This window comes from Cydia fagiglandana, chromosome Z, assembly GCF_963556715.1.
Source record: "Cydia fagiglandana chromosome Z, ilCydFagi1.1, whole genome shotgun sequence".
In the NCBI taxonomy this organism is placed as follows: domain Eukaryota; kingdom Metazoa; phylum Arthropoda; class Insecta; order Lepidoptera; family Tortricidae; genus Cydia; species Cydia fagiglandana.
Window position 1 is genome coordinate 19,823,707 of NC_085959.1, and position 22,110 is coordinate 19,845,816.

A 22,110-nucleotide genomic window follows, 5' to 3' on the forward strand; every position below is an offset into this window, starting at 1 on the left:
ATTGTAAGTTTGGGATGGTCGTCGATTCTTGTGTCCTGGTAGTATAATGCTGGGTTCCGTTTTTTTCCTTTTGAAGTACGGAACCCTAAAAATGTACCTACTTACTATATTCTCGAAAAAATTTCGCGCTCGCTACGCTCGCGTTTTCATTTAACAAACTACATTTTTTGTGACCTATCTGACCACCAACTGACTACATTGTGAGTTTGGGATCATCGTCGATTCTTGTGTATTCGTGGTATTGAATTTCACTAAATTCTCCCGATCCCATGCCGAAACTCAGGATGGATAGAGAGCTCTCGATATCAGATACAAGCTTAATTTTCATGACTTTCCAGCACCACAGAATGAGGGATATTAGCACGGCCTGTGTAATACGTATCCCTACTACTGTCATCTGCAATCTGCATAGCAATGATTATCATTGATATGCAGCATTAATAGCACAGAACCTAGTGAAATGCCAGCGGTAATGTTCACACTATCGGAGCAGCTTCCGTCTAGATACTATACGGCTCATATGCGTCTACCGGACAAAAAGCTAGCGATCCATTTTTATAACATAGTCCCTCGAGCAGACTCGATACCAGACCCGACCGAACTTCTTAGCTATATCCAGCCTGACTGCCAATGCTTAGGCATTGGTAATGCCTCACCTTGTTTTTCAATGGCAAAAAACCCAGCCGTATCCACCATAACACCAGATCAGGCAAATATAACGAGGTCGCATCGTCATTGAGTGACGTCAAAAACGGGCCATATAAATCTGTATCTAAAATGTGACATTAGTGACGTCACCTTACATGCATTTTAATATGGCTATGGTGTGTTGTACTAAAAAATTAAACGCCTCTGATAGGAAAGTAATTTAAAAAACCTATAAGCGAGGCGAATAGGGGCGGCAAAATTGGCATAGCCTACGGGCGGCAAATGTCTAAATCCGGCACTGGTAAAATGTAAATTACGAGCGAGAAAAATAATATTTTGGCCATGCATCACACATGGCATACACAATCAGTACTTACACCTTATAAAACAAAGTCCCCCGCCGCGTCTGTCTGTGTGTGTGTTTGTATATATGCTCGCAAGAAACTCAAAAACGAGGGAACAGTTTTTCATGCGCTTTTCACCTATCAATAGAGTTAGAGAGAGGAAGGTTTAGATGTATAATTTGTTATACACCTAAATCACATGAAATTCGAGATGAGCCGTGGGTCAGACACAAGGGATTGACTATGCTTAGCCGACTATCAAAGCAAGTTTATATAGATTAATTACTATGTTGTCGTACACAACGTCTGATTACGTAATATCATCCCGTAAATACTCGTATATCTTAATTAAAGGGACGATAAGTATTACGTAGTCAGCTATCCTACCGACTGCGCCATATAGACCGGGTCGAGGCCGGAGCTTTCGGAGCTTCGTTTTCTGGAAAGCACCACGTTATCACCGATCAACCGTCATATAAAATGACATGTCAGACGCCTCGACCCGGGGACGGCCCGGTCTAGCGTGAGTAAACCTTAAAAATATAAAGAACACTACCCGGGTAGTTACCCATCCCTATACCTACCTAACCTACGGTTAGCAAATTATATGATCGAGTCGTTCTTTCTAAGTGGGTGACTGTGAGATATTGAAGGTAAATTGATTTGTTTACTTCTACTATTGAAGCCGATTTTGAATGTAAAATATTTTATTTACCGGTTAAAACTGGAGTTACCATGGATACCAGTACCCCTGGTTGGTGGGATGATACAAGTGGCCCTTAGAGAACAAGGCGTGCTCTACGCGACACAAAAAAACGAAAAAATAAATTTAAAAAAATGTATTTCATTCAATCTTAAGACGAAACAGGAGCCGACATTTAAATATTTTAGGTAAATATACCCGTCTCGCTAACGGAAGCGGCTCCTCAAACTAGTGCGATAGGGACAAGGCAAAAAATCCTGCGTAAAATCTCATAAATCGAGGTTTCGCACTCGACTGTTTCCTCCAAAACTTAATCAATCGCAACCAAATTTGGAAATCTAAATGATTATGAAATTATCTGTGTCGGACCGTTTGTTCCTGTGCCGACTGTGCTTTTTTGGCTAATTGATATCAGTTTTGAATACCACGCCAATGAGAGCATTGCGGCAAAGTCAATTAGTCCATTTTGGCAATTTTTGAAGCCTTATAAAACAAAAATATCAAAAAAAGCAAAACGGTCCGACACAGATATTGACAATATTAATCTGTGTTGAAAAAATCATTCCTTTAGCTTTAAAACCCACGAAGGAAACAGTCTAGTACGTTTGTATGGACTTATGGAGAAATGACCACTCCTGTTGGCTCTTAAATGGCAAGCGCAAGTTGAAGGATCTCACAAAAAAAAATTACTTATTTCAGATTACTAATTTTACCTCTGAATGATTATTGGAAATGATAAACAATAAAACAAACTTTTATTATTAAATCACTTAATGCCCGTTAGTGAAATAATTTAGGAGTAATCTACAAGTACATAGGTAGGTACACTTAAAGTTGAACTAAAGTATCAAGACATCAAGCCGAAAAACCCTCTTGTAAGTACTAAAATCTAACTAATTGCTAATTTGAACTCTAACGCAAAGAGAATAATTTGCATAAGTAGAAAAAATCCGGTCTTTTCCTTTAAATTAGGTAATCTTTTCAAACGTTCGTAACACATGACTCTAACACGACTGACAATGAGTTGTTACTGCAATGTGGGAAGAGGTGTGGGATGAACAGGCGGCACACATCGTACGGTAGTGATGTAAAATAACTACTATTTTGGTAGCAATTGCGATCATACCATCTTACCCTCCATCCAATCTAATACAGGTATACCTTAACTAACCTCATCGGCTAGAGTAATATGAATATGAACTCCCACGGGTTCATGTATAACGGGTGTATGTATGTTGTAATGTACTTATTGTATGTATGACTAGGTATATGGGCTCCTGGCCTGAATTAGTTTTTATTATTATTATTTGTATCTCCGTGTTAAAACTTTCGGGTCTTTTGAGCCCGGTCATTTATAAGGCGTGCGTGGGGATATGGATCCAATACGTAGAGGCCGTTTGGAGAGATTTGATGTCATGTTATTATTATTACTGATAACTATGTGCAGAAACGCTTAGTTCCCGCCACCAAAGGTCCATCTCGAACCAGAGTAGCGCTGTGCAGGATCGATACTGGCTCCAATAGAGTGGTTACCATGGCGATAAAGCCTCAGTGACCGACTTACGGCGAGATCTTTGCCGCATGTTCATGTACGCACGCGGAACAAAGTAGATTAACTCTTAGAAGTTATAGTTAAAACTAATACAATTAGCCCGGGCGTTAAAGCTAGTAAACAACACTAGTTGCTATCTGCGGTTAAGTTAGGGCACAGATAGCGTTGTCCCGAGTAAAACCTAATTTGGAGTCTTATGATAGAGCCGTAATACTTGTAAGTTTTTAAGGCTTTGACGCTCAAAAACACGCATACCGCCAGACTGAAGTTGAACTGGGTGGGTCACATCTGCCGCATGCAGTGTTGGCCGATCGTTAATTGCAATTGACCATTAACCAGTACAAATTGAACCGTAATCGGTAACGGACGGTTACAGTTGACGGTTTAATTAGTACTGGTTAATGGTCAAGAATATTCAATTGCATTAACGTTTCGACCAACACTGGCCGCATGCATCCATCCATAAAAAGTACAACAATGAGAGTTGTAAAGATCCGGGGGAGAGTCTTTAGCCCAGCAGCGGGACACCATAACAGGCTAAGAAAGAAAAAGTTGCGGTGCATCTAGCTTACACCGTGTAAGTACGAGTATACACAAGCCTTAGCGATGCGATGCACTGCATGTAATGTCAAATCTATAGGTAATCAAGATTAGATTCTGAAAGTTCGAATGCGTCTCCAGGTGTGTTACTTAAGTTATAAAGCTGCATGGAAAGTGGTACTTCTTCGACATATTTATGTTTAGAGATAAGATAAAGCTACCTACGAGAAGTTTTGCTTAAAAGGTCGAGTATCGAAAGGCGGTATGGTGTCTAGTTATAGATATATGTGTGTAACCCTGTGTTTAATTATACGCCGCTCATAGTTATAGAAGAACATGTGCGGTGTTCAATAAGGAATGACGTAATGCGCATGATGTCAGAAGGCCGAGCCTGAGGTTACGTACGCATTCCACCTCAACTTATATCGATATCAAGGCTTCTATGCGGACCCGGTAGGGCTATGGACATGTGGCCTATGTGGCACCTTTGTTCTTTAAGCACGGACAGTATCATACAACAGGTACCTATTAGCTATATGCACGACTGTGGCCTCTGCCTGGTATATAGTTATGAACCAAATAAGTTTTTGTACAGTTAACATGATATCAAAAATAGTGAAATATCCCAAAAAGTAAACATTTAAGTATTTATGTCATTCATGACTGTCGTCGCTTTTAGTCCCGTCCCCATACTGTACACTCTTCGCACTAAGCTAGTAATTCATATAGGTAAATACTCGTAGTATAGATAGAAAGACCTATCCAACGACACCCTAGGACACTAGACACTATGGAGTTGAGCGAAAAGGTACCTACGCCAAAAAACGTATTTTATAGTTTTTATTTTACAACATTGTCGACATGGTTGCTCAAATTTAAACTACAAGTATATGGGTATTTATGATTGATTATAAATCCATGCCAAATAGCAGCTTTCTACCGCTAACAACCACCGAGCATAGCCGCGGACAAACAGACTGACCGATACACGGACATGGCGATTTCTAGATGACTACGAAACCCTAGGTCTTAATAAAAACTTAATTTGTAAAGATCTATGATACAATGCAACTGAGTTGATTTGATCTGCTCTCTCTGTCCCAGTAAAAATCGAACCAATAGAACACATAAACGAAAACAAAGGGATATCGGTTACTTAAATAAAAGATAGAACAAACATATTTAATCAATTTTTTCCCAACTTTAAAACAATAAAGATGATACAATTTTATTTTGTGTTGACGTACCTAAACCAAGCCCTTTCGCTCGATACCAAACTAAATACCATATTTTTACTTTCTTGCAACCTTTGTCCAGAAGAAGCTTTGTAAGTAGCTACTACTTACCGATATCTACTTATAAGTGGCCAACGTAGAGATCAATCATTGGACAAAGGAAACACTCTCAGGCAGCAACATAACGTTAAGTACCTAATGAAGCTTTCAAGCGTTTTAAACTATTTAAATAAGTAAGCGTATAATCGACAGTTTAGTATCGTTTTGTTCGATCAATAGTATCATGCAATACGTTTGAAAAACTTTAACCTAAACACGGATTTTTTGTAAACACAATCAATCGCGACTCAATCATACCCACACCTACATACATACTTAGATTGCTAAATTCATCCCATTAATATTTACATTAATAGTCGAATAAAAACACTTTAGTAAAGAGTGAATCTCAAAACTGGAATTTAAGGACTTTTTTTATATTTGCATCTGCATCTACTTATATTGCGTCTTGCGTCTACCATGAGATCTAGGTATGAGCAGCTACTACAAAACAAATTTAAAGACTAGTTATTAGTCACGAGTTCCAATATCGTTCAAGGTGATGAATTTTTCCAATAAGGTATATTTTCATCTTCATACACAATGAGCACAAAAAACTTCCATATTTATAATAAATCTCTGTACCTACATTTATGTGTAGAAGAAAACACGTATTAGGTTGGTATATAGTAAGATCGCGTGTAGCACACATACCTTTGCACACACAAGGCATGTAAAAAAAGAAGGAAGTGTCGAATGTGTTCATATTAATTATTCAGTTACAGAGTTTTAATGTCATATCATGACACAGCATGGATGTGGAGTGGTTCATTTGGGTGAAATTGATATTATTCGTAACGAAGTAGCAGCTTTGTTGGCGACGCCATTACACGGTTAGGTAGTGATGCCTTACCGCAAAAATCTAAATATGAACGGTATTTAGCTGCCTCTTTATCGCTTGAATACGCAAGAGCAATAGAGAGGTCGAATAACGTTTTTCTATGTTGGCGGTAGACCCTCTGTCTTCTGTCTTCTCTTACAGTTTTTGAAACAAGCCTAAACTACAAAGTAAGCGCGACGATAAGTACGCTTTGAGCTTTTGTGCGCTCTTACATCATTTCATGTTGAAGTTTCTCAACACCAAGCAGTTTATAGCTTGTAGGTAGATACAACCATAGCAGGAAAACTTAAAGTTTGTAGATTTACGTGTAGTTTTCGTAGATGCCACGCTAGTTTCCCATCTACAAACTTCTCAAAAAGTGACGTAGTTATGTTTAACCATTTCAAGAAACCGTATAAACGTGATTGAACGCACAATATATACCCCGTACCCGTGCAGTAAATACCGGCAGGGTAGGTGTCCAACTCTCTTTGCGTATAATAATCCATCTGCCGCTGCACGCCTCAGAGGAGAGCGAGCGCGAGTATTGATTCTAAAATCATCTTGACCTAGTTTCGCATTCGGCGTTTCGGCACCGAGTGTCGACCTAGCCCTCGTCCCTCGTATACACCACACCTACACCTACAGGACAGAAGTCGCTTCATTTTATTCAAGTGCATATTCTAGTGGATTGTGGAGGTTCTATAAATACTGAGTTTTTTTTCTTCAAAATATCTGGGAGACCAAGCTTTGCTTGGAAAACATATAAAAACTGAAAATGCGCGTTTTCCCAGAGATAACCCGAAAACCCTCATATAGCAAATTTCATCCAAATCTTTATAGCCATTTCCGTTTTAAGATAAATACCTATAGGTACCAGTCAGCAGCAGAAGTTGCTAAGCGGGCTAGGTGTTCAAAATGATCTCGACGCGACTCTATTGTTATAAGAGAATAAGAGCGTGTCAAGGTTATTTTGAACACCTCGCCCGCTTAGCAACTTCTGCTGCTGACTGTACATGGTATCATTTTAATGAAAAAATATTGTAACGGTATCGGTATTTTAAACCGTTTTGTGAAGTTGTTTGCTGTTAAAGATTAAGTATTATTCTTAAATAGTCATAGGTATACCTACGCTGTAGTATGAACGACGATTTTCCGACTTAGGTCGAATCTGAGTAGGTAAGTTTGTATCTGTTTTGTTACCTATTTCGTAAGTAAAAAGAAAACTGGCTAGCTTATGAAACTGACAGCGCCTACGTTTAGATATACGCTATCGGCAGGTTTGCTGTTATTTAAAATGCGTTAGATTCCGTAATGCTGTAAACTTACTAAAACCATTTACTCAAGCCCGTTAATGAATGGGTCACGCTGACCAACTTTTACTATGGCACCAAACCCGAAATCGCGACACAAAATTTGCTTGTTTGTATCTTGCTGGTCTAGCATTGAAATTTTCTATGGGAGAGTCAATTTTTATTTCGCGATTTCGGGGTCGGTGCCATAATAAAAGTTGCTCAGTGTGACCCATTCATTAACTTGCTTGAACAAATGGTTTTATTAAGTTCACATACTGTATATTATATATACCTACCTATACGATTTAATTTGTGTTTAATCATGTATCAGAATTATTTAATAGCCATATGATTTTAGACTTACCTACCTATAAGTAAAATGGAAATAGTATATGAAATAAGGACTATCCACGGTAAAAGTGAATCCGGATGTGGTCACGATAGTTGTTAACATGGAAATCTTCCCTTATTACGTGACTAAGGATTGAAAAGTAAAGTAAGGACCTACCTACTAATCTCTGAAGTCCGCTCCACACTGGCGTTCGCAGCTTCGCGCCGCGATTCGCTCACAAGTGTGGAGGGGGCTTGACAGACGAAGACGAGGAGCTAGTTTTAGCATAAAAACTATATTATATATATAATGTAGGTACTTACCTAAATGTAAAATTATAATATAGGCACTTACCTAAATGCGAATTACTTATTTTCATGATTAAAGTCAGGAGGAATAGGTTTTTGTTTTGTAATTACTTCTTCAGTGTCCAATCTATTAAGTACATAGGTATGTAATCAAAATCGAGTTTAGGGAAATCGTCTACTTATCGTCTATCTTCATAGTTGAAGCCCTTTTTCACCTCGACATCTATAAAAAATAATATGTACCTACCATGCGCACGACTATTATGAAATGATGCATGAACGCGTTGCATTGCTAAACTATCTTATTTATTCTCGCTTTGCCTGTACCTGTCGTGCCGTCACTATTTAAGCGGAGACTGGGTGATGAAATCAATGAGCTCTGGCTGGCGCTGCGATCGAGCTCTGCACGATAAGAGACTTATTAGCCACAATTGTCCTTTTCATGACGTCGACATATCGGCGACATGTCCATTTAAACCTACCGATAGTATATTGCAGTATTTAACACAGAGAAAACAGTTTTCAGTTCATTTTGTGGATAACTAATATCATAATCATGAGTTCCAACCCGTAACAAAGTCCAATGACAATATTGTCATATACGTTTTTGGGTCAGCCTTTGGGTTTTTATGTCTTTGCAAAGACGAATAAAACAACCGCCTATTTTATAATAGAACTTACTCCCGATATCGTCATGTGAAATCAGACTCATACGGTAGGTACGATCTATATAGGTATTTTCAAGGTAAGAGAGGATAGTAACCTACATAACATATGTACTTACGTAGGTACTAAACCAAAAAAGTACATCTCTCGGATCCGACAAATGGCGATTCCAATTTAGTCAGAGAGGATAGGGGTACTTTTATTCTCTTATGAAAATCAGTTTTATAATTACAATTTGGACAAAATATCCTGGACGTATCCTACCACAGACAACATGAATGCACTGACTGAAATCTGGAGCATTTCAATCAGATTCAATTTAGACTCCGACCAACGGACCGCTAAAGCTTGCTTTGCTTTTGCATAGGTACAAAGTAGATTAATTATACTGTTTTGAGTATTGCGAGTCCTTTAGCATTTCTATATACCTAGAAAGATATGCTGTTCCTGATAAAACGGTTGACGGTTATGCAGGCAGCAAACTGATTAAAATGGTTAAAATCTTAACTGTAATGAAAATACGAACTACTTAATGGTGTCCAATTCTGATGAAAAAATGGTAGGTATTTAAGTATACTTCGGTAATTTCTATGATAATACAAAAATACCTAATTCTAATACGGAGCTCAACTGCCGTATCAAGTTCAAAGGTAAAAATAATCCTCGACGATAAAACTCAACTTCATCGCGTTCAGATTCATTAGATGTTCAGATTCAATCGAATGAAATTTACACTTGGGGTACAACTACTTATTATAATGAAAATGTACCTAAATAAAAAACATGCCCGTTTTTCAAATTACGTCAATCAAGCACTGATATAGGAGTACCTACTCGAACATCATCGGTCTGGCTGGAGCAACTGCTCCATATGACCGCTAAACTCAGCGGTTCATCACAGCACGTCAGGCGAATTGTTTCTAACACTAAGAGCCAAACTTTTTGTTTGAAGAAGGATTAATAATTCGACTTTTTAATAATTTACGGTTTTGTCAGCAGGTATACGGGGCCCTGACGTTACCAGTGCCAGCTCTAACGAATTGTCGCAACTGCTTGGTCCCGATAACTGCCGCGCGCTTATCGTCGCCGGCGCTATTGACGAACCTTGGCCCGCTTTTTAGTTTGCCTCACCGATAACTATTAGGTACCTAATTTGCCTCGAATTTCGATTAGGTGGTTTTATTTGCTTACAGCTATGCACTATGTAAATATGTGGCCGACTTTCGTGGCTGTGCAAGCTAATTAACTCTGCAGCGATTGATAACTCGGACTTTGCAAGTGTTATTTTAAACGGCATAATTTTATAGAAGTTAACGTTTAAAATAACACTTGCTCAGTCTGTGTCTTACAAAATCGCTGCCGAGTTAGCTTAGTCCGACTCCAACTCAATGAAACTCTTGGTAATTTCTTTAATCTAGAGGCCTTCTATGAAATTATGACGTATAAATAACACTTGTACTGCGTGGGCTATCAAATCCGCTGCAGACTTTTCTTGGACCGACTCTAAATACCTATATAATACCTATATAATATAAACAGTAGTAATATAAATAATAATATTTAACATACTCGCGTCGCGTCTAGTATTTCTCTAAGGCCCCGATGTTTTTTGTTAGAGACCTACAAGGTCAAATGACCTCGGTTCGAGTAAAAACCTGGTCAAGGTTTGGCTTCGAAACTCATAGAGTTGTAGTCTTGTCGTTACTTTTTATAAAAAACAATTTGATACTGCTAGCACTAATACCACATCTGAGTACCAAATTAAGTACAACTCATCACATTTTGAACTCGCCTACTTAAATGACTAGGTTGTATCTAATCTACCTACTTTGCTTTCAGTAAATTTCAATCACGCTTAGATTATTGCAGATACCTTTACATTCTAGTTCCAATTTGATAAATACCGCGCGATCTGATAAACTTCCGACGCGCTGACTTGAGTGGGCCCGCGTGTCTGGGCTTTAAGGATGACTGCATCAATAAATTACCTATTCAAATTCGTCCAACATAAACATATTCCTTCAAATATTAACAAGAATATAAATAATCAAAGAAATCTATCAAATCAAAGTATATATATAAATAGAAAATAGAAGATTATGCTGTTCCCTAAAACCACCCGGACGCTCCTGTGACCTCACCAGGAAGGTACGGTCATGTAGTATTAAGTAGAATCGCCAAGAATGGCTCTACCTAAGTTTAATATGTCCGAGATTTCGAGCCAGGAAAAACCTCCTCAACCGAACTTCATCCTTTTGGAATTGAAACATTTTGGAGTCGGTTAAAAACAAAACTTATAGTCTGACAAAAAATAGTACAAATTAAAAAGTGGCAATACTGTACCTGTAGTCGTCCCGTTTTCTTAGATTGATTTGAAAGGACATTGTCATTGTTATTGCCACTTTTTAATTTGTACTCTTTTTGTCATATTTCTGGTAAAGGTCGCGGGAGTCCGCTGGATGCGGGGGTGGCGCAAGACCGGTCATTGTGGCACTCTGGGGGAAGCGTATGTCCAGTAGTGGATGTCCTCTGGCTGATATGATGATGATGATGAATATATTGTTGAAATTAGGCATAGTTAAAGTGACATTCGGGTGTCAACTGCAGCTGACTTGATAAAATGTCACAACCTCACAACGTAATGAAGCTTCGAATATCACCTTTAAATGAATGGGCAAGATGTGTACCTGATGCCTTTTATGCTTGAGCGTACTTTCCAAAGAAAACTCTCAGTTAGTACTAGGTCCGAGGCCGGCATTGCTTGATCTGCTCGGTCAACCTATGCGGGTGCCGTGAGGCCACGGGCTGTTAGAGCATTTTAAATCTATTCTATACCATAGATAGATAGTCGTCTAGGTGTTAAGTACTTAAGTACATATTTGATTGTAAGTAAATGAAGATCGATCTTTTTATCCTAGGTATCCCATTTTGCATTGATCTTTATCATCTCTATCATCTCAGCCATAAGACGTCCACTGCTGAACATAGGCCTCCCCCTTTTTAGGGGGGTGAATGCCATAATCGCCACGCTTGGCAGGCGGGTTGGCGATCGCAGTCGAGTACACCGAATTTGAGAGACGCTGCTGCCCGTCCACCGGTGGTCTTGGACGTAGTTTAAGGACATACCCGGGTCCTACGGGTCTATTGATCTTTATACTTATCCAATTCTGCCAGGTAGCAGAAATTTCTCACGATACATTAATATTTATTATCAGAACTGAGAAAACTGTGCAAAATAGTAATAGTACACAGGTGCTTAGCTAAATACAGCTCCCTTATAACGGGTTGGCTTAAAGTAATGAGAATTTTTGTTTTCGGACATAAAGACAAAAAGACAATGGCCATGGATTTCTGGATGTTATATTGAAGAACTATGCAATATCCAACATTAGAACCAAATTCAAGAATGAAGTAATTGGCCTCCCTTGTGTTAGTTTACGTAACATGCTTCTGACCGTTTGCTTTTCACTTTGGACAAACTACCAAGTACTCTCTGACTGATCGTTTTGTAATTACACGGTAAAATTTATTTTATTCTATAATATTTTTGCCTACTATCGCAATATACATATCAGAGTATATAATATTTGCCAAAATTCTTCGATTGATTTAAGTCTTGGGGATATTCTAGGGTTGGAAACGTTTAGTCGTTTTTCCGCGAGAGCCTAAAACCAGTTAAAAACGTCATTGCATACATTTTACCAAAATATGATACATAAACAATTTTCTCTAAATATCAATCAGTTGCAGATTTCATGAAAATGTTAATCAGTTAGCAATTGTGAATGATGGCATGATATAGATAACAAGCTAATATGCCGAAATAATTAAAATTAACGGCAATAAAACAGTTATGGAATGTAAATAAAACGTTGTCCAAAGCATGACGCAGAGGGTTTGAACACAGTTATGAGAAATCGGATGTGGGAGATGTTATAGTATATATAATGTTTTCTTGTAATTTAAAATATGCTCTTGTTTGTCACTGTAAAATTTCGAAAACCCACAGCTATTGTCTTTTTTTTTATATTTCCGAAAACGAAAATTCTCATTACTTTAAGCCAACCCGTTACAAGCAAGCAAAGGCCTTCGATTTCAGTGTATTTGAAGTTGAACGGCGAATAAATCCATTTCTGAAACTGATTTATTTGAAATATTTGTGTGTGGATACGATTTGGAATATTTCAAAACCCTTTCATATAATGTCAGTAGATACCGGTCTGTTTAAATATAAAGCTGGAGGAAAGCCAACGCGCCACATGCGGCACTGCGCCGTGTTCTCGTCAAAATTATAATTAGGAAATTTATATTTACCGACTTGCACAATTTGACCGTATAGTCCGTTTTTTTTAGCATTAGAAAGAACTTCGCAGAAGTTCGCTTGTGGTTCTAAATCTGGCACTTGCTACATTAGATAATTCAATAATTATTAACAATTAACGAGCCTGATAAAAACTGCACGCTTGCTTCTGCGAAGTTCTTTCTAATGCTAAAAAAACGAACTATAGTAGTGGAGTGCGACTTGCATTTTTTTTACTTGCTGACTAATCAAGTGATCACGCCAAACCATTTCATAGAGGTCAGACCGAGAAAAGTCTGCAGCGATTTTGATAGCCCACGCAGTGCAAGTGTCATTTTAAACGCTATTATTTACTCTAACGATCTCGTCGAGCGACATTCGGCCCGATTCGAACAATGTATAATAAGAAATCACAGCGATAAGATACCAATCTGTCAGTGTTAAAAATGACATTTCTTCAACCAAAAAGCATCTGACAGATCGGTATCGTACCACTGTAACTTCTTAGAAGCTTCCGTTGCTGGAATCGGGTCGCATGCCGCGATGCCGCTTCGCTGAAAAATTTCTACTACACTACACTAGTACGTTTACTTTATAGGAATTAAGACGCCCTTAGCGATGCGCGGCAAAAGCCGGGAGGGACAACCATAGGATATTTATTTAATGGAAAGCTGGACATTGTATTTTTATGAAAAAATGTCTAGGTAAAACATAGGTTAGTGTTTCCAAAAATTTGGAAATGTTTTCACAGACATTTTAGAAAAAACTCTCATTTTTGCAAACTCCGACGGATCGATAGGTACAGGGACCTATAATGAGCTATGAATAAAAAAGATACACATGATTCTTTTAAATAATTGAGTCTCGTCACAGCTGCAGGCAGCGCGTCGCGATATCGATCTGCTCGGTGGCTAGAATTGCATGTCAAGGTAAGGTACTTTTAGTAATCTAATGAAAATGTACCTTTACGAAAGCCTCTTAGTTCACCCTGTGCGTTTACTTCATTTAAAGCGCATGATGGTCAACTTAAAAGTTTTTAAAATGAGCCATCCTTAGGCAAAAATAGTAATACGTTATACCGCCTCAGTGGCAAACAAGCATATAGCCCGCCTGATGGAAAACAGTCACTTTTGAGAATTAGAGAAGACTGATTATTATGTACCTATGTATAAAAATTATAAGTACATACAATAATAATCCCCATGACAAAAGACATATACAATAAAGTTAAAGATGGTCAGTGTCCATCATACAATTCCTCGTCTCAACACCAGCTCAGGTCTCAGGACCATGTTAACACAGGATAAAATATTTAATAATAGCCATTTGACCTACCTTCATCGTATTTACCGGGCATAAGATGTACTGTAAAGAGCCTTATAGCTTAGGTAGGCCAAATGACACAATGAGACTCCAGTCTTGCAAACCTTGCAGTGAGATCTCTAAAGCTATAATTTATAAGGCCTTACAATCTGAAAATTCTGAAATTATTTTTTGAATACGAAAACGAAATGTCAAGTCTGCAACAATTGTGATAGCACACGCAGTGCAAGTGTTATTTTAAACGTCAAGCTTCTATGAAAATTATAACGTATAACACTTGCACTGCGTGTGCTATCAAAATCGTTGCAGAATCTTGCTGTAATTGTAGTCATTAGTAGTAATATTAATTCTGGATTTATTCCGCATCCATATCTAAAATCTCAATTTCAGACATTGTAGGATGCACCTAAAAAGTTTAAAATAAGCTCACTTTACGCTTTTATTCTTGTACAGTCGACGTCATAAATGTATTTACATTTTTACACCTTACTCCCTTGTAATAAGTCTTTGTCTTTTTGAAATGTACCTATATCTTTGACCTTGACTACCTAAGGGTGGTATTCCACCTTTCTGTCCAATATGCATTGCGTCTCACTCTCTAATTAAGTCAAATTTGAGACGCATGCAAACACATATGGACCAAGATATCGGACTGATGGAATACCATCCTAAGCTAAGATCTCCTGAAGTGACGCCGCTCCAGCTACAACCACAACACGTAACCGTTCGCATTGCAGTCCTTAACTTCCTACCTAGACATCTACTGCATATGCCTTTATTATGCACAGAATAAATAATAGTACTAGGTACAGAAGACTCACTCTCTAACAAAACGCGTCTGTCGCGATCAGCACAGATATGGCCGCTAGGTGGCGACAGCGCCACGCGCGGCTTATGGCAAACCCCAAAATTGGGGTCGGACGGATGGACTTTTAGATATACCAGTAGGAAAGCGACGAAATCGCGGAGTGAGCCACGTCTGCTTTATGTAAGTAGATATATATAAGATAAATTACTCTGCAAAGCAAATTAGGTACAAGCAAAGAAAATAGTATAGATAGCTATTGCCAAAGTAAATTATGTAGTCACGGTACATTCTGCCATCTATCGACACACGATTAAAACTTAAAATAAAATTTAAAATGTATAAATTAATCAAAATATGTTTACGGATAAATGATTTTTAATTTTTATTGTTCCATACTGACCCATGTTCTTTCACTGATATGTGTTAAAATTGTTTAATATCAAACGCTGTCGTCAACGCCATCTAGCCGAGAATAGGCCAAAGGTGTGTGCGCCATCTATTCGAGAATAACTTTTTCTTGATTTCCGAGGCACGTTTTTTTCTTAGACTTTATCTTATACGGAGTTATATATATCTCTGGTACAAGTTTATAATTTATTAGGCACTAGGAGACATCTAGTTTGTAAACCATGACATAATAATCGGGTAGCAGACCGCTAAGCCATTTAGTTAAGGTATTCACCAGCTAGGTGTCGCTTTTAATCGGTGCACCATATCAATTACCTATTTAAGAGTCACAAGTATTGTACTCTTATGACCCAGGGTGTATCGTCCTAATCCAATCATATTTATATCTGTAAGAGTTCACATGATGTACAATTTTTAAGCGAAGGCATAGTGACTTTAAAAAATGCTAATGTGTAAAGAACTATAATCTGTATTTACAAAGCTAACTGGTTAAAACATTATCGGGCAATTTTATTATGTATATAATGTATATTTACATATCTGATGTCTGTATCAGATAGACATCTATTTGAACCCTGCATAACATTAACGCGAAGCGGCCACCGCAGGGTCCTTCGTTCACATATGAATAACTAGGTGGCTCTGTTAACTCCTCTACAACGCCATCTAACGTTAACGGCACCTTAACGCTAGCATACTATAATATTTTAATTTTATGGCAGCGTTGTTGAGTTAAAGTAAAGGAAAGTAACAATTTTAAAGAAGATGGTCAATTAAGGTTCATATTGATATAAAGGTTATATTACCTTAATTAATAATTTCAGCGGAATTTTACTTCACAGATTCCTTTAACTGCCATAAAATAACTAATTACACTGCCATGAAATTAAAACGTCGTTACCGATCGCTAAATATAATAAATTCAAATAATAGATTATTATATGGTCAAGCGTGAGTTCAACTGAAAAAGCAAAGCATTAAACAAAGTAAAAAATTGTCTTTCTGTCTGTTATAACATTTATTCTAATCAGTAAATCCATCAGTAAAAATATCTAATAATACCCGTTCAGACCAGCGTATGCCTTCATTACTTTGGGAGTTATTGAAAGCTTCCATTATTTTCATCTTTTTGCTTTGCAAGGTAACGAATACCTTGTTAAACAACCATTCTATATTGGTGTACTTTAGTGATGCGTCTTTGTTTGTCACCCTAAGCAGTACATCCAACAATGTCGTGTATAAAATACTTTGCCTAGTTGCAGGCTTACATATACACAAGTGGTCCACAGGCAGTTTGTAGAAAGGTCCCCTTCCTAAGTCAGCTGATTCAGCTTCAACAAAGTTTACTGGGACCTTGAATGCCGTTACCAAAGTAGGTAAACTTTCTGCAAAACTGATAGTTTCCCAATTATACCTGTCAGCATGTTTGAGGAATAATTTATGAATATCTAATAATACTGGCGAGTTTTCTTGCAGTTGGCGCACATCCGTAGATGGCCACAAAACTGCTGCCGCAGCTCTGGGCATGGTTGCAAATGCACTTCCCTTATGGGGTGTGCTATAGAAAAATACTGCTTTGGTACATTCACAAAGTTTGTTAGCTTGGGGATCCTGGCTTTGAGCAGCAACATTGAGCACTTGTTTTACTATGAGCCCACCCATTGAATGAGCTAGCCACACTATTGGTGTATTCCGGCTGCCCACTCCGGCATCAAGTAAATTAGGTTGTAATTCAGAAGCCCGAGCTGATATATCTGAAGCCTGTAAAGGGCATCGTTCCAGCCAGTCTGATAAAGAGCTAAGATAATTTACACCAATGATCCTAAGATTATCACAATCTTGTGGAAGCCAATCCTTAGGCCAACACGAGGTGTACACACAGCGGTCCTGCTGCTCTTTAATCAGGCCTGTGCGCTTATTTTTTACAGTGTAGAAGGAAGCATTTGCATGATCTCTTTTGGAATCAATAGGCAGATCCTCTAGCACTACTTCTATATTGGCAAGCAAAGCCTCATCTTCTAATTCTATTATTTCTTCCATTACTTGTTGTAACTCTTGATCTATATAACTTGGTACAGCATCACCACACTCTAGGTCGGTCAAAGTGCCTTCTAAAATACCAACCGGCTTACACGACTGATCTCTTTGCCTCCAGGTCACAAAAACACCACCTCTCAAGCCATGAACCAGTAGCGTATCGCATATTGGATTTGCAGTATTTCTATACAGGGGATGTAATAAATATAAGCCTGGCCGGTAACAATATTCCCCTGATAAGTTTGCCAAACAAACAGCTGCAGAGCTTGACAATCTGATGTCTCCTGAATGTAATAATCTTGATAGTTCTCTAATGAGACCATTTTCAAAGAATGCAGTGAGGAGACTAGTATGAACACTTAAAACAGTAAGAACTTTTAGCACTGCCAGATCCACATCTACATCATTTGGATGCCTTAACAATAATTCAGCGAGACATGACATTATGCCCATATTTGCTAACAATTTGGCTGAGTGATCATCCTCGTAATTTTTATTATTAAATAAGCTTAGATGGTGATGCAAAGCCTCCAAACACATTAAGCACAGATCACGTTCACTTAATGTGTCTGGCTTAGCAGGAATACTGTCAGACTCCATTGCTTGTTCTTGGACATTAGCAAAATACTTAGATAAAAAGTGCTGTATACAACTATGATGTTGAAGATTCTGGACAGCTAAAATAAGATCATGAAACTTATAGGAGAGTAATTCTGGCGCTTTCGCGGCCTTCCTCACGTGTATCGGCGGAGGCAAGAAGTAGCGCAGGTCGGCTCCGCGCGTGCGCGCCAGCAGTACCGCGGTGTTTTTGTCGATCGCCTGCGCAAGTTTCAGACAGTCCCATTCCTTGTTGTTGTTGAACGAAGCCAACTGTACCAGCGCGATGTTTCGCTGCTCCTGATTCCCGTGTTTGCACAGCCATAGTAATCGCCACGCCAGAGAATGTTTCAAACTTTTCCAAATACGATTCCATCCCACTAATCTCACTGATTGCCTATTAGCTTTGTCTTCTTCCATCCTCAAAGTCAAATCGTAGCTGGGGTCATCTATGTAGATGTACTCGGGGGTGTGTTTCTTCTCCGTCACGAGAACATTAGAATTCACTATTTTACCAATGGATTTATATGTTTGTCGGAAAGGATAGGCGACTAGGAATCCACCGCATCCGAAAAATGATGAATATTTCAATATTTTTAAAACGATTTTGATGCGGTCGTACATATTCATGTTGAGATCTTAAATATGCCGTGTATACCGTAAAAATACTGAGGAAAGTAAGCCAAATCAATCATAATATTATTTTTAAATAATCTATTGACATTGACATTTCCTTTGACAGCTGTTTTACACATGGCGTTGACAGATGTCGTAGGATCATAGCAAAATTCATAGATTTATAATATATAGAGATTCCGTCTCAGCGAGCTGTCACTGTTACCACTTTTGTTTAGTGGTCGATTAACAATTTAACACCACCTTGTTGTACCCATGTCGACAAAGTCATATCGATAAACTATCGACATTTCTTGCAATTTTACTTTTACTTCAAAGGTTTATCGATACCTAAAATGAACAAAAACGCTTTTATTCTTTATTGTGGTTATCAGATCACAATTTTATCGTCACGCCTCAGCATGAACCAAAGGAAAGTTCAGATATTTAATTAAAATACATAAATAGGTACCTACTAAAATATGTGTTCCGCAATAATTGAATTATTTTATTATATTCTAATATATTTATTATTCATTAGCATTTCAATTATGTTTATGTTTAACGAAGATATTGAAGCTTCAATTAATAGCTATTTCGTTCCGCTGTGTAGCGATATATAACATGATTAAAATCGACTTTTCACATCCCTAAAAGAGCACACATACACGTTTTTACGCAGTCATACAGAGCCTGTATGCACCAAAAAAGGTAACACTGATTTGAAGTTCATCTTGTCAACAGTATGGTTATCCTTTTTTGACAAATGGCATTTTTAAAAGAGCGAGGAGAGAGAAGTGATACTATAGTTCGTTTTTTTAGCATTAGAAAGAACTTGCAAGAAGGTAAGCGATCTTGACATGTCTTTTAATTGAAAAACGCTTTTTAAAATTCAAAAACTAGTACTTATGAAAGCAAAAGTATATAAATGAAATATAAATGATACATATTTGCTGTAACTTATTTTTAAAAAGTGTTTTTAAATTAAAAGACACATCAAGATTGTTTACCTAATTTCTAATGCTAAAAAAAACGAACTATAGTTGCTGCGCCGTCAAAGTGAACAGAAAACCTTGGGGCCTTGGCAAAGATTATTGTCTGTAACCATAGATGGTAAGATCTCATCTATAGAGGTGAGGTGGTGAGGACCTTAATGGCGATATTACTGATATTTGAGCGCTCTAAATTTTAAAAATGCTTCCAAACGCGAATACTTGCGTCACAAGTTTCCTCCACACTCGTGCGCGAATCGCGGCGCGAAGCCGCGAACGCGAGTGTGGCGTCGATTTTCGCAGACAGCGAAATCGACTCCACACTCGCGTTAGCGGCTTCGCCCGCGATTCACGCGCATAGTCTGGAGGGGGCTACAAATTGGTTTTCTTGAATTTTGCGAGCCAAATTGGCGTTTGCTTCCGCACGGCGATTTGATCGGACAATTTAATCAGATTGGCGAGTAAGTATTCCCGTCCCCACCCTTCATGCTTGATCCAATTCAAGGCCTGTTCACTTCCTAAGAAAGTTATGTCCCCAAATAATTGCGCATGTGTGCGCCTGAAGCTTCTATGTGTGCGTTGGCCTCCGAGAAAAAGTTGCGAGTAATAAAAATAAAAACATTTTTCTACAGCAACATTGCTCCCAACTCTGATTTAAATTATCACGAATTTTATATTAATCATAAAACGGGACTTAAAACGCTTAAAACTTAATTACACGCGATTAAGTTTTATAATGAATATTTGCTTCCAACTGTCTTTATCAATACTCATAAAATATATGGAGGGTAGGTACGTCTACCCACCATAATAAAAAAAATATATTTGTCAATGACTCTGTCCAACTGCTGTGGTTAAAGTTCATAACGAAAATTTTATTTATTAAATCTTTAAATAATAAATACAACGTAGCGGTACAACCACTTAAGACTGTAAGGCTGTACCTACATAGATTACAGCAATGCACATAGAAAATGTGCTAAATGCGGAGCAACGGCTGTTGAAGCAGCCAGAGTGAAATTTATACAGCTTTAGTGGGTTCAGAAGGAACCGAGTCATAACGCATCTGGAAAGCGTATTAATTAACCGTGAAGAAATGTATGAATGAATACAAGTTAGAAATCTGTGTAAAATGCCGTGTGTAAAGTGTAGTGTATCTGTGTGTAAAGTGTAATAGGTAGGCATGCCTAATGTTATTTGTATAATACTGAAAACTTTGTGAATGCGCTTTATTAATGTCTATTTTTATTAAGTTGTCAGGGTTTAATTTTCAGTGTATATTTCTATATGTAAAACATAATACAATGTTTTAAACATAAATATGCCTTTTATTTAAATCAATAGATAATACCACAAACAAGGGGTAATATTTGCATCTTTCATATATTTCGTGATATGAAGATAACAAATATGTTTATCAACATAATTACTATATACCTATAATACCAATACCCGCCAGGCTAAACCGGTTGTCAACTTTAGTTCCATTGGTACACATCGAGGGCGCCAGTAGTATAAACGTATAAACGGTTGGGGACATTTTTTTGTATGGAGTTACCGTTCTTCTCCTAGTGAGTATTATATTCTTTGATCCAATTCTACGAGTAACATACTAAGCCCCCTCCAGACTATGCGCGTGAATCGCTGTCTGCGAAAATCGACTCCACACTCGCGTTCGCGGCTTCGCCCGCGATTCACGCGCATAGTCTGGAGGGGGCTCTAGACTCATGTCCGTAATACTCTAGAAAACGACGTTTGTTTTAAAATTCAGTCGGTCTAGCATGAGTTGCGTTCTCACGCGCGCCTCCATACCTATATTTAACGCGACTTCTAGTATGGACTTGCGTGCGAGAACCACAGAACGCAACTTATGCTAGACCGCCAGGATGTGCCTAAGTATTTTAGATATATGTATATAGTTGGTCAAGCAGATCTTGTCAGTAGAAAAAGGCGGCAAATTTGAAAAATGTAGGCGCGAGGGGATATCGTCTCATAGAAAATTTGTTTTCGCGCCTTTTTCTACTGACAAGATTTGCTTGACCATCTATAACTACAGCTTAGGTGTGGCTTAGGTCAATTATTTTAATGTGTTCTAAATAGGGGGTATTACTGCAATGTTTTGTCGCCAGAGTGCAGCACTAGGGCCTCGACTACTACTCTATTAAGGCCCCAGTACACAATGGGCCATTGCCGGCCACTACAAGGGAAGCAGCCATGCGGTAGAATGAGATAGCAATATCACTTGCTCCCTCTAACGCATAAATGCGTCCCTTGGAATGGCCGGCGATGGCCCATTGTGTACTGGGGCCTTTAGGGTTGTGCGTTGCCAGGTGTTAAGCCCCCTCCACACTCGTGCGCGAATCGCGGCGCGAAGCCGCGAATGCGAGTGTGGCGTCGATTTTCGCAGACAGCGAAATCGACTCCACACTCGCGTTCGCGGCTTCGCCCGCGATTCACGCACATAGTCTGGAGGGGGCTTAACATCTAAG

At 38.4% G+C, this 22,110-nt stretch overlaps 2 protein-coding genes across 2 annotated transcripts in view; both read right to left on the reverse strand.

Moving 5' to 3' along the window:
• Positions 1 to 22,110, reverse strand: part of LOC134679259 (uncharacterized) — a 452,522-nt gene that overhangs the window by 370,354 nt on the left and 60,058 nt on the right. The gene's annotated exons all lie outside the window — the stretch shown is intronic.
• Positions 16,392 to 18,721, reverse strand: LOC134679362 (protein SERAC1). The gene has a single exon (XM_063538262.1). The coding sequence runs from the start codon at positions 18,642 to 18,644 to the stop codon at positions 16,404 to 16,406; it is 2,241 nt and encodes a 746-aa protein (XP_063394332.1). The 5' UTR covers positions 18,645 to 18,721; the 3' UTR covers positions 16,392 to 16,403.

Excerpts from the sequence above, each read along its gene's own strand:
- LOC134679362 (XM_063538262.1), bottom strand. The coding sequence starts at position 18,644 with ATGAATATGTACGACCGCATCAAAATCGTTTTAAAAATATTGAAATAT.